General features: G+C 42.7%; 1 protein-coding gene across 4 annotated transcripts in view; it reads right to left on the reverse strand.

Annotated features, from left to right (window-relative positions):
• Positions 1–1,311: 1,311 nt before the first annotated feature.
• LOC117247979 (signal-induced proliferation-associated 1-like protein 2) overlaps positions 1,312–12,766 on the reverse strand; it is a 104,576-nt gene continuing 93,121 nt past the window's right edge. For 3 of the 4 annotated variants that reach the window (XM_078161018.1, XM_033612676.2, XM_033612671.2), the window contains 5 exons: positions 9,327–9,546; positions 7,742–7,873; positions 5,274–5,391; positions 3,552–3,630; positions 1,312–3,120 (listed from right to left, as the gene is read on the reverse strand). In XM_078161018.1, the coding sequence (XP_078017144.1) occupies positions 2,974–3,120; positions 3,552–3,630; positions 5,274–5,391; positions 7,742–7,873; positions 9,327–9,546 (696 nt within the window). In that variant the 3' untranslated portion in view covers positions 1,312–2,973. The remainder of the gene's footprint in view (positions 3,121–3,551; positions 3,631–5,273; positions 5,392–7,741; positions 7,874–9,326; positions 9,547–12,766) is intronic. The other variant, XM_078161019.1, reaches the window with a different exon arrangement.

Raw genomic sequence — 12,766 nt, forward strand, 5'->3', positions numbered from 1 at the left:
AACAAGAAACATGTTTGGAGAAATTTTATTTGACGTGTACTTTGAATTGTTAGTGTCCCTTCGGAGGGACTAACAACCTAAGCTAAGCTAACAACCGTTAGCTCTCAGCACCATTAGCAGTGTCTGTAATGACTCATTAACTCTTAAACGGTCCGTGAAAAAAATATTTTTTTCCAGCGGATGTCTTAGTTACAACATGACTGAGCTAGCAAAGCAGTTTTGTGTTGCGATGTGTGGTATTTATTCAGTTTTGGGAAATCACGATGTCTAGAAAGCATCAGTGGCTGCAGCAGCAGCAAAGCTAACATCAGGACGTCATCTGTTAAAAGCCTTCCGTTGTCGGATACGACATGAAACTACTCCAGTTGGCTGGTTTTCTACCCGGAAGTATTTGTAAACAACAAGGTGATTCCCTCCGAAGGGACACTAACAACTCAAAGTACACATCAAATAAAATTTCTCCAAACACGTTTCTTGTTATTTTAGGTAGTTATTATCACGCTAATGTATGTTCAAGTGTCCATTTCCCCCGATAAGTTGGTTTTAATTTGTTATTTGATTCTATAAACACAGTCTGACCATCTCAAGCTTTTATTTTGGTACTTCCGGTGACCGGTAGTGTGAATTTGCATGTTAGCTAAATATTTAGTTTCACCCAGAACATTTAGATTTAACATTTAACATTTATATTTAGCATTTAGATTTAGATTTAATATTTAGATTTAACATTTATATTTATATTTAGCATTTAGATTTAACATTTATATTTATATTTAGTATTTAGATTTAACATTTAGATTTATATTTATATTTAGCATTTAGATTTAGATTTAATATTTAGATTTAACTATTTAATATATTTCTAAGTTAACAAATATTGCTGTAAATGTGGTAAAAGGTGACGTTAAAAATTCACAACACTTTTTTAAACATTGTTTGAAGCTAAATGTGGCAAAATGTTGATGTTATTTTCAGCGTGAGCCACTTTACAAACGGCACCCCATAGCTGTTTGCCCCTGCTTCCAGTCTTTATGCTAAGATAAGCTAACAATCTTCTGGCTCCAGCTTCACCTACGTAAGTGGTGTGTATCCTCTCATTTATCACTTGACAAGAGATCAAAGAAAATTTTCCATCATATTTCCAAAAATGTTGAACTTTTTCTTTAAGACAGAACTGAAAGAAATTTGCATCTATCCTTTAAAACTACTGGGCTTTAATTTAGTAAACACGGACAGATTATATTTCAGCTAAATCAGTGTTTTTGGTTAAGAATACTGGCAGCAGAAACATATCAGAAACGCAAAAATGACTCATTTTTACAACTACATTTATTAAAAAAACAAAAATAGAACAAAAACAAAAAAAGCAACCAGTGTCCCACCAGGGATGAGACAGTTTACGGAGAGAGACATTTTTAAAAGCATACAAACCAGCAAACTGTAATCTAGCAGCATCCAAATGTTGGAATCTCCAAAATCATCATTTATATATTTAAATATATAGTTTTGTTTTGTCTTTTTTTGCCCTGGCAAGCTACACACTTTACAACATACACAGAGCTTTATCTCTCCTTAGTGCAGAAAAAAAAGAAAAAAACAAAACAGATACCCTTAATAAAATAAACAACTTTAGGTTAAATAAGCTTAAATAATAGTGTTAAATACAAGACACTTCTGTGGCAGATATGTACAGAAATAAACACATTTGGCATTGTAAGTGTGGTTCACTGGCGCTTGCTCTAATGCTCTAGAAACCACTGCATATGAACACATTTTGCTGTGATAAACTACACACACACACGCACGCACACACACACACCCATGCACACACACACCTTCATACATACAATTTTCAGTGAGCCACAGACAAGGCATGTGTTTATAAAAGAGAATTAAAAGCAAAGAGAAACAATCCATTTACAACCAAGAGTTTTAGGCACAGTCTCTTCCTGTTTTATAAATACATGTCAAGTACGACTGCTTCTCGACAGGAACTCTTCACGTTTGTGCTAACTTCTTTTATCTTTTTTTTTTTTTTTTTTTTAAACACAGTTTTGTAACTACCACTTCATTATTGCTAGGACATTGTGACAGTGAATGGAAACTACTGACAAACATGTGTAGGGAAAGCACCTTTAAACATCAAAATTACTGCCATGTGACCCTACATTACAACACTGAGGAAAAGAAAAGTGGAATTCATTAAAAGGAAGAAAAAAAAAAAAAAAAAAAAGAACGGCCCAAAACATCCAACCTCGAAACTTTTGGGACTCTGGGAGCCAGAAAAAAAAAGGGTCTCAGTTGAGCTACATTCATTTTTCCCACCGCTGTATGTTTCAAGACCGCCACATGTGGATTCCTCTTGGTGCAAGCAGACAGTAAGTACCACTTCATTATGTCCAGTACATTCCTCCCCTCCTCGCCTCGCCCTCTCGACTTTCCTGTGTCCGTGAAGGCCGGCACAGAAACAGCTGTGTGACAGTGTGCGCAGTACGATACAGTACAGCTGAGTATACAGTACAGTAGACTGACGTGACATACGTAGGTAGATTATATGTTGACTACAGTAAATGAGCTTTACATTCCACTACTGTAAGAAGATCCCACGGACTCGGGCGGGGGCCCCAGGGGGTTGGTTCCTGTCTAGTGCAGGAGATGAGGAGGTTTCCCAAGAGTCTCTTTTGCCAGGATAAAGAAACGTCAGAAACAGCCCTGCACTTCAGACAGAGGAGGATCCCAAACTAAGGTCCAGATCAGGGTTTCAAGTCTCTCCACACAGGGCTGCACAACAGTCTCCTAAGCAGGGTTTTTTTAAAAGACTTGATTACTCTGGGGGCCCGTAATGGTTTGTTTTATAGTTTGTTTGCCTGTGGATGATCTGGGAGTCTTAAGTAGGAGTTGAGTGGGTGCCCAGGAGGAGTGAAGGCCATCTCTCTCTCTCGCTCTCTCTTTCTGTGGGTCTCTCTCTTTTTCTCAGGGTTTCTTGTCAATGGTGTGAAAGAACCACTCTGTGAACTTCCTGAGCTGAGCCGCCGCAGTCTGGCTCTCCTCCTGCAGTCGCATGTTGTCCTGCCTCAGGTGCTGCACCTCCTCCTGCAACATCGCCTTATCCTCTTTCTCCTGAACACAAAAACATGCACATACACACAATCAACACCGGGACATGAGGCAAAAATAAATGAGTACAAAAGAGGTTGATAAAAGCCCCGCTATTACAAGAATATCCGTCTATCGTCAGCACTGTGTAAATGGGAGGCATTAACATGGCAAAGCAGCCCTTTTTCTGTTCCGATAAAACAGCATTTCCTCTCTCCATTTTAAGCACATTAGTTGAGGTGGGGAAATGCTGGGCTGGGACACAATGAGGGAAGGAAGCAGGATATTGAATTAAGTGGACGAGTTTGTATTACACAGACCGCAGGGCACCCATTACTCAATGTCTATTCTCTTGAGCTGCGTGACACAGACATGCACTGATTGCTGACATGGAAAAAGAGCGCAAAAAGGTGATGGAAAAAAATTTGAAACTACTTTGATAAATGTGAACTAACCTTTCTGAGGTCATGCTGCAGCTGCCTGAGGATCACCTCCAACTGGTTGACTTTGCCAGTTAGTGTGGAGGGGGCGCCGCTGTTCGGTGGACACAAGATAGGATGTTGTTAAGACTCATTTATCACATAACTTAAACACAATCACCACTTCTACCATGATACAGGAGCTGATGATGGACAGTCAGCTAAGCCCCGCCCCCTTTAGTGGCTTTTTGTTCTCAGTCATCTTATTGTCAGCTGAAAAGATGACTGTTGCCAGCTGATTTTAATCAACTTTAGCTAGCTAGTGTAAGCTAATGGTAATGCTATAACACAGAATGAGGAATTCATGAAAGGACTGCATGACGATTTGGGGCCATTAAACCTGCAGACTACAAAGGGTGAAAAGCACCTCTTACTATGCTGCCGAGCAAATAGCGTCTTGGTGTTCCTTTGCTATTTACACATATTTAAATTGGGTAATATGCCTAAATGATTTTGATGCGATTGAGCCAGTCCATTTCACAAAGATTAGTGCAAATAGTCACACGCAGTTACAGTGAAATTATTAGCATCTGAAGAGTGTTGATGGCTAACTGAAGCGCATTTAGAAAGGGTGTCATGCTGAGACTTTCAATCGATCATGGCAGCAACGATTGTAGCCAGACTAAGACACTGTCATGCCAAGCCATGTTGGTCCAGACCTGTAGCTCGTGGTCTCATCTCAGTTTTAGTTTCTCTCTGCCATTATTATGCCTACAGAATAAAGGCAATATTTATACTGTGCCACGTGGATAATGTCAATCAGACACCAAAAAAGGACAAATTGCACTCAGCTGCAAAATTTTTTGGATGTGTTTGTGCTCTAACATCTTTAGCACAGTATCCTTTGTGAATTGGACCTTGAGACGGGGAAGAAAGCGGTCGCAAGTGATGCGCATTTCACGGTGCTATCAGCGTCTGTAATCCATTCTTTGTGAATTCACCAACGAGTTAGATCAAAACTCTGATGCCAGCTGACTTTTTAATGTTTCCAGCTGAATTTTTTAAAATGACGAGCCTTTAAAATGTATTAAAAGTGAACATGATGGCGACGCATTTGGTATTTTGCTTTAAGACTAAAGCTAAAGTGGACATGGAAAATAAAGAAGAGCACTGTTCATGCTGAGCTATTTATGCCTTAGTACAGTATGATCAATAAAGATGTAATAAAATTGTTGCTTGTTCCAACATAACCCTGGATCATTTAGATGCTTACTCTTCAGAACATATCTGGACAAGCAACACAGTGGTTCCATTTATGCCTTAATGTATTTTTAAACAGGAAGTCTCACTTTCACTGGAGAGAAGGATTTGAGGATGAGAAACTAAAAAGCAAAATAAATTTAACATTATCTAACGCAGATTTGGGTGAACATTTCCTGTAAACTCACGTTAGAATACAGAAGTTAGCCAATGACATGCTCCTTGCCTTTGTAAATGACACTTGCTTACTGTTGTACGTTGTAATGTAGCCGTCTGTCAAGGTTATTACTGAGTACTGCTCTGATTAGAGTTTCATGCACACCACTTCATCATGTGGAGAAATCTAAAGCTCAACAGGCCTGCTGTGCCTAGTTATGGTTGCTAAGCTATGATTGGACAATTCACAGTTCAGGGGCAGGTTTTAGCTAACAGTTAATTATGCTCCTTCTACTGGAGCTTGTTGGTGCTTGTGTGTTCGTGTCTGTCTGTAAAGCCTACTCTGCTTCCAGTGCTGCTCCCTCTGCCTCCACCACCCGTCTGGTCAGCTCTCTGGAGATCTGCAGAGCCTCCGCCCGCTGCATGTCCGTCATGGTGCAGAAAGACGCTACGCGCTGGTCTGGAGACAGAATAGATGACATAGCAGGTCATAATCTGCCCTCAACATCAAAAACAGGAAATGTGTTTAGCAACGCATTTCATGGTGTCAACATGCAACTAAAATACAGCAGAACAACACACTCGCATGCACGCATTCATGACAGGATGGGGCGATTCATTCATGCAAAGCATGAATGAGTGATTCGGGCTTAGGTCACAAAGCCACCAGAGGCAGTCCTCCCATACTGAGAGATCTCAAATCAGACAATCAGGAACAAGGTGGTAAACAGAGCATTTTTAGACCATCACAGATTAAGAAAGTCCCTTGGGTGTTGCTCCAGTACCCTCGCCCCTCTGAGCTTCCTCCGACAGCTGTTTGGCTCATAATGGGCTCGATCCCAGAGAGCTGTAAGGCACCAGTCATGCTTGTTTTACCATATCAGGCCCTTAAGCTTGCTCAAAGCCCCATGGAAAACCCAAACTTGGCATGTTATGCTTGGGGACTGCTCAGTTTTGAGGCGTAATGCTCTTTTCTTTAGAAACCACTCTCTCTCTCTCAAGCCCTTGGTCTGAGACTAAAGATAGGAGGATCTGCATATTCATAGAAAAAAGATTAAGGAAACCCTTCCATTAATTTACCCCAAATGAAAGCTAATCCACTCCAAGACAAAAGCTGATCGAGCCCGGAGTCGGTTGTTCAGACGAGGCAGGAAAGGGAGACCAAGCTTTCATTTACATATGAATGGACATTTTCCTCATATGCAATGGCTGCATCAGAAAGATTAAAGACTTCTAGAAAAGCAGTGACGGGTGCGGAAAAGCAGCTTGTCATTTTTTGCGTGACCTGGTGTCCAGATTTATTGGACAAGCGGCTGAAAATCAAACAGATTACACCGAAGAGAAAGCACGACAATCTAAGTGAGTGAACATGCTGTGCTATACTTATTTGTGAGGGAATATTAAAAACATATCTAATATCTGACAAAGAGAATTTTCAGTGATTGCACCAAAACCCCTTTGTTGCTGAAATTTAGCCCATTTTTAATTCCATCTGCTTTCAAAAGTCAGGAGGGCACAGCGTTTTTGTGGATGCTGCAAGCCAATCCAAAGTGAATATGAGCAGTGTCTCAGGATGCGCATGATCCTGGGAGACTGGTTGTGAGTATTCTAAATGCTTTGCATCTCAGGCAACCTCTTTCTGCCCTGCCTCTAAACAGAGCTGGTTAAACATACATGGCACAATGGCAGCCTGGAGCCACTTTCTGCTCGGCAACAAGACTCCAGTTTACACAGCGCTTTTTCTGGGCCAGCCAGGCTGCCGTGACAACTGCCTTCTTGCTGCCAGTCAGAGTCTGCATCATCTCCACTGATTCCACTCCTGTTAAATGATATGCTGCGGGCTATGCAGCAGGAAATGTATCAAAGAAGAAACTCCACAGAGGTTTCATTAATTATGACAAATGAATGGTCACATGCTACGTTGCCCGCACGCTGGTCTCGGGGTCAGAGGGAGTTCAAGTGGAAAAAAATACTCATGACATGTTAGCGTTTCCGTGATAGATGGGAAATACACTGGCATGAGAGTGGTTGCAAAAAGTACTTAAAGCAGGAAATAAACAGAAGTGATGATGCTGACTATGAAGTGGCTGAAACATGCTAATTAACTGAAAATAGAGTGAGACTGAGTGAAAAGACAGATTTTAGTTTTGACAGGAACGCATCACAAGACAACTTTAAGTCCTTCTAAACAAAAACCACAAATACTCTAAAGCAGCCATTCAGCCAGTTTACAGGAAACAACAGGGCACCTTAAAAATGAAGATTTCTATTTCTAAAGACATAATCTGCCGCTTTGAGCCAGACGAGATGTCTGTCATCATTTTGTAGAAGAAAAAAAATCCAGCATCTTCCAGACCATATTCAGATTTAATGGACAAAAGGCCGAGAGAGCAGCTGAAATTACCCCAAACTATCAACCCAAGAGCTTAATAGTAAAAGGCATCGCTGTAAGAATTCTCCCTGAGTGGCCACTTGCTGCTTTATGGCGTGAAAATTGGCTCCATGTCTGTGCTGACAAATGATGGCTCATTTTTCCAAGTTACAGTGCTTGAATGGAATCGCAATGGGGCTCAGAGCAGAGGCGCAAAAAGCAAAAAGGATTCCCACAAGTCCCCTCCTACAGCACCTTAGGAGACACTAGAAGAAACACAAACACAAAGCACACAAACCTGCACATGCAAGCGAGCTAGCACTTGCAGAGTAGACAGACACACAAACACACACACACACGCACACGCTAAGCAGCCAGGAGGAAGGGGTGGTGGTGGGGTGTTACACAAGGTGCCAGCAGCTTCAGCCAGGCTGGTTACCTTCAAAGGCTCGTGCTGCGTCAACCAGGTGAGACCAGTCCAGGCCCGAGGCAGTGTCTGGGAGGGGCATGAGGCCCGGGTCGCTGAACTTGGACCTGTCCGCCAAGGAGCCGTCAGAGAACCAAAACTCATCTGCAGAGACAGGCAGGCACTCCAATCAGTGTCTAGGCCTGGCCTGAGTTTAGGGCTAATCTCTGAGTCGCCCATCAGTTTGGATCAGAGCAGACAAGAGGGGTTGGGAGAGGAATAGAGGGGCGTAGAGGGGGGGAAGCAGGGGACTTATTTGGACTAGTCGTTGCTGCTAGAAGGGATGGTATTTACCTTACTCCAGCCTGCACATCAAAACACCTAGCTCAAGTATATGCTGACTGAAGTGGCTCCTGTCCAATGATACCTTCACTTAAGACCAATTCTAATCTAGATGCACCGAAAGGACAAATCCTCCTCAACAATTTAACTTTGGAAAGTTCTATATTTACATAACAGCACAAAGGCTCACATTAAACCACCTTCTCCACATAGCACTCACAAGGCGCTGTCTGAGGGGCGATAAATGACTTGTCTAAGTGAATGTCTTCATGTTTCAATCAATATCTTTTTTCCCTCCCCTCCGTCTCTCCCGCCCTCCCTCCCTGTCAGCCCTGAAAGACGGGGAACGCAATAAACAAGCTCCCCACTCTGCAGAGAGGCATTTAGAAAAGCATGAGTGGAGAAGCAGAGACAGAGAGAGCTTGAGGTGATGCTGACACTCTCCTTTCAATTTACCCAGCGTCTTAGAGCTTGAGTGATTCACTGTTTACCAAATTGGGCTTTTTCAGTAAGGGAAAGAGAGAGCCTGTGTTCTCAACTACCCTTCAAAACAATCAGGAATCCATCAGGTTGACAGCCAAAAGAGGCCAAAGAGAGAAACATCTTTCCAAAAGCCATTTTCTATCTGACGACGGCAGCCGGAGATGGGTGAAGAACGGTATGGAAATGAGACAGGAGGGACAGAGAAGGGAGGCAGGCAGGGACTCATGAGTGGATGAAACATAATGTATGACAGACATCGTGACATTCCTGATGGAGAAATAGGCATGTTCATGTCACAGATCTTAAAGACCTGCAGCGGCGCAGGCAGGACACATCACACCTCTCATCACTAATACATATTCAGTGGGTGCTGTGAGAACAGTAGAGAGGGGAATACTAGCCAGCAGTGACAGGTGTCTGCTTAATGCAGACGGAGTGGCAGGCCCCTCGCAAGTTGCACGCCGCCTCGCCCAGTTCCAATTAGTTGGCTATATTGAGGAGTGTTGTTGGAGTGTGTACCAGTTGTGCTAATGATATTGGTGGGACACAAGTGGCTCTTCAAACAAGTATCTATATCCTGGCTTTTATCTTGTGCCAGAGAAGAAGAATGATAATCCAAGAGCAACATGCAGGGAAGTCTACTTTAGCCTCTCTGTCTCTAAGAGGTATTTTAATAAGACAGTGCAGAGTTTGTTTTCTTTCAAGCTGCTTCTCTGCAGTACCCTTGGTGAAGTATTGTGCACATTGCTTTTGCAGCAGCTAGCCTAGGGAGAGTTTCACTGTCTGTACTTACTCCTTAGGTTGGATGCTCCCTGGTTGTGGATCATGCGAGGAGGCAGCGTGCTGTGGTAAGGTGGGGTGGTGCTGAACAGGATGTCGTTCGGCATGGCTTGGTCCAGCATGGAGCTGTGCGAGCTGGCATAGGACGAACCCTTACGGTTACTGCACACGCTCTCATCTGATAGCGTCCGGTATAGCGAGCGTCTCGGTGACAAACTGCCCACAGCTGACACCTGGGAGAACGAGAACAATTTGTCAAAAGACTGTCACAGCAATGCAAGCTGAATGACCTCCAAACACCCAGCGATGCCTTCTCTCCCCGTCTCCACCATCCCTGTGTTTTGCCTTTCCTTCGGCACAGCAGGTTTACATGAGTGGGCAGCTGGGTGGGTAAGGAGGGAACATCTGGGAGCAGTGTCAGGAATCAATTACAGTCTTTGCTCTCAGGAAAATGCAGATGGATCGAACACAGCTGGAGAGTGTCTGGCAGAGTGGGAAAAACAGGGGACAGGACTTGCGTAGGTGGTGACAGAGGTCATTGCACTGAGACAACCAATAGTCACTGAGCTTAATGTGAGAAACTGCAGCAGGCAGAGGAGACTTTGTATAAGTGCTTCAATACGAGATGGAAGGGAAAATAAAAGCTGATAGGCTGATGCTAACACCAAAGATACTAGAGTTGGCACTTTAAGGAACATTGGGTGTTTTTCAACCTGCTGTATGTAATTTGGTTTTGCAACGGTTCTCATTTCCCCAAATCTCTACAACAGAGGTGGTGAGTGCAGTTCGCAAGATCCATCGAGTCACAATGACCACATTTATTGGAAATACTCCAGGTTGAAAAAATACCGTCAATAAATGAGACCAATGTATGTAAAAATAATCCCTATAAGCAAAAACCTCAGGCCTCAGACTACTCTGAATACTCTGTCTCCAATATCTTTTTTCCACTGTGGCTACAAGCTAACGTCAGCTTGTGACGGATTTCTTTACATGGTCATCTGCTACAGGCACACTACCTTAAGTGTTTACATAATGTAGCCTAAACTGCTACATGTAGCTACATGCTAATATAAGGGAAACGTGTAATCTTAGTTGCAGATGTTGTTAATTTCTGCCCAATTTCAGATCATAATCTTGAACATGTCCCATTGTGAAAATTTCTCTATGGTTTTATTGGTGGTTTTTCATGGTAGAAAGTGCTGCTATCATCTGTTACAGACATTCCCTGGCTGCAATGACGGTGCAGAGATGCCAAGATGCGGAAGACCTGTAAATGCTGACCAATAAGAGCAGACTGGGCTTAAAGAGACAGGTGCTATAAGAGAATTTCAGACAGAAGGTGAATACAGGTGTTCCAACACAGACAGAATGAGAAAATTGAGTGATTTTAAAGCATGTAAGATGTTCTAGTATAAACCAGAGAATGAGCCTAGTAAGTCCCCTTTAAAATCTTGTGAATAAATGCAATATACATTTTTTTTCAGTTTGCTTGTTTACAAAGCAGACAAAGACCCAATAAACACAGTTCAATGAGCCAATGACTAATGCACTTTAATGCAAGGCCATGCAGATGTCAAAAGGCAACTCAAGGTCAGAATGAACGATCACAGAAGCTTTGAGGGTTTAAAAGCAGCATCATCCTGGGGGAATGTCCTCTGTGTACAGAGAAAAATCACACAGAATACAACTGCAGAGATAATCAAGTTTCATGACTGTGGCCAGAATTTTGACAGAGGATCTCCTGTTTAAACACACAAAACCACAAGGGCCAATCCAATCCATCATTGTCCCTTTTAGCTTACATAAATATTGCAGGAGTGACATCAAAAGTAGCCACAAATGATATGCGGGGCAGTTGGCCAGATGGGTAAAAGTCTGCCTTTGGCTTCCCAGCTGTAACCAAAACTAGACTGCATCCCCACAAGCCAACACCCAGCCATCTCCATTTCAAAGCTGGATCCCCCACAAATCCCACCGTGACAATTTAACAAACATCTAGTACGTCTTTAAAGCGGAGATATACACTGGAATTCAAAGCAGCATGTATACATACTGCCTCCAAAGAACATCTCAGAGGCTTTAACTTAACAAGGTTGTCTCTTATTGCAAGTTTTCCCACCCAACTTTACAAGATTAGACCCCATAAGGTTCTTGCTCATCAAAACAACTTTAAACAGGATTTGCTGCTCTCTCATATAAAGCAAAAATAGCACAGATTTAGAGCTCCAATAAATGGAGTCACGGCAAATGAAACCATTTGCAATAGGGCTTAATGTTTTTTCAGAAGCCATCTATTTATTACATCTACAGCATCAAACCAGGCTCTCAGAACACATCTTGGCACTGGATAACTGAACCTGCTGTGCACATTACGCAGAAAAAATATTGTATTAATCAAACGTGCAAGATTATTGACTATTTCAGTGTGTCTAAATCCACCTCAGCTGGCAACAGTCCCCAACCTGACTCAGACTGTAATGTGTTTGAATTCTTCTGCACAACAGCAGCTCCTATGAGTCGAGGCAGCAGTGACACATCCGCCGAGATTTTTCCTGATTTTCCTGACTTTTTTTTCCCTCGCCGCTCGCACTGAACAAAGACAACAGCCAGCATTGAAACCCTTTGACGTGCCACTTGGGAGGATGTGTTGGACAACCACCTATTCAGATGCTATTTTTCTTTCCCACAGGAGGTTCAAAAGAGGAACGTTGTGGGAGAATAAGCTGTGAACGGCCTTTCCTTTACGTCACACACACAATAGTCTGCCTGTCTGTGGAAGGGCGTCTCAGCGGACACCGCGGCTGGCAAGGAAAATTTCTCTGCACCTGCTCACCAACACAAAGAGTGACATCGGGTGAATACCGGAAGTGACACATATATTAACCTTTAGGTAATTAAACAAGTCAGACTGTATTAAATGTGAAATAAATCAACAATGCTGCCAACACTGTCGTTACTGTATTTTGATTCATTTACGTGCCAGCTGAGGATTGAAAAAATGCAGTCCCAGAGAAGCTACTCTCAGAAAAGAACAGTATGCATTTATAGGGATCAGATGTGTATATGGTTAGAGTGTCTGGCTCTGTGCCTTTCTTCATGCCTCTCTCTCACAGATTGCTTTTCCACACATTGTATTATCACACTGAATCATACCGGAGTGTGAGCTTACAACAAAGACTATACTGCTGTTTGAATCCAACAAACAGTGCTGTGTACCTTTGTACTATGTTTTCTTTATCCGTGGGAAGCAAAACAGAATCAAATGAAGGGAAATCACAGCGCAGGCCTGATACAACTGCTTTCATTTAAGGCGCTGACGCTGCCTGGTCCTGTTGTAAGCATCACATTTTATATACTGTAAGCCTGAGCACAACAGCAAGACAAACTAATCAGTGCACTGAGCTGCTTCATGTGAGGGACAAGGCCTGCCTGTGCCAGAGGACATGCCTG

Source organism: Epinephelus lanceolatus, chromosome 17 (genome assembly GCF_041903045.1).
Source record: "Epinephelus lanceolatus isolate andai-2023 chromosome 17, ASM4190304v1, whole genome shotgun sequence".
Lineage (NCBI taxonomy): Eukaryota > Metazoa > Chordata > Actinopteri > Perciformes > Serranidae > Epinephelus > Epinephelus lanceolatus.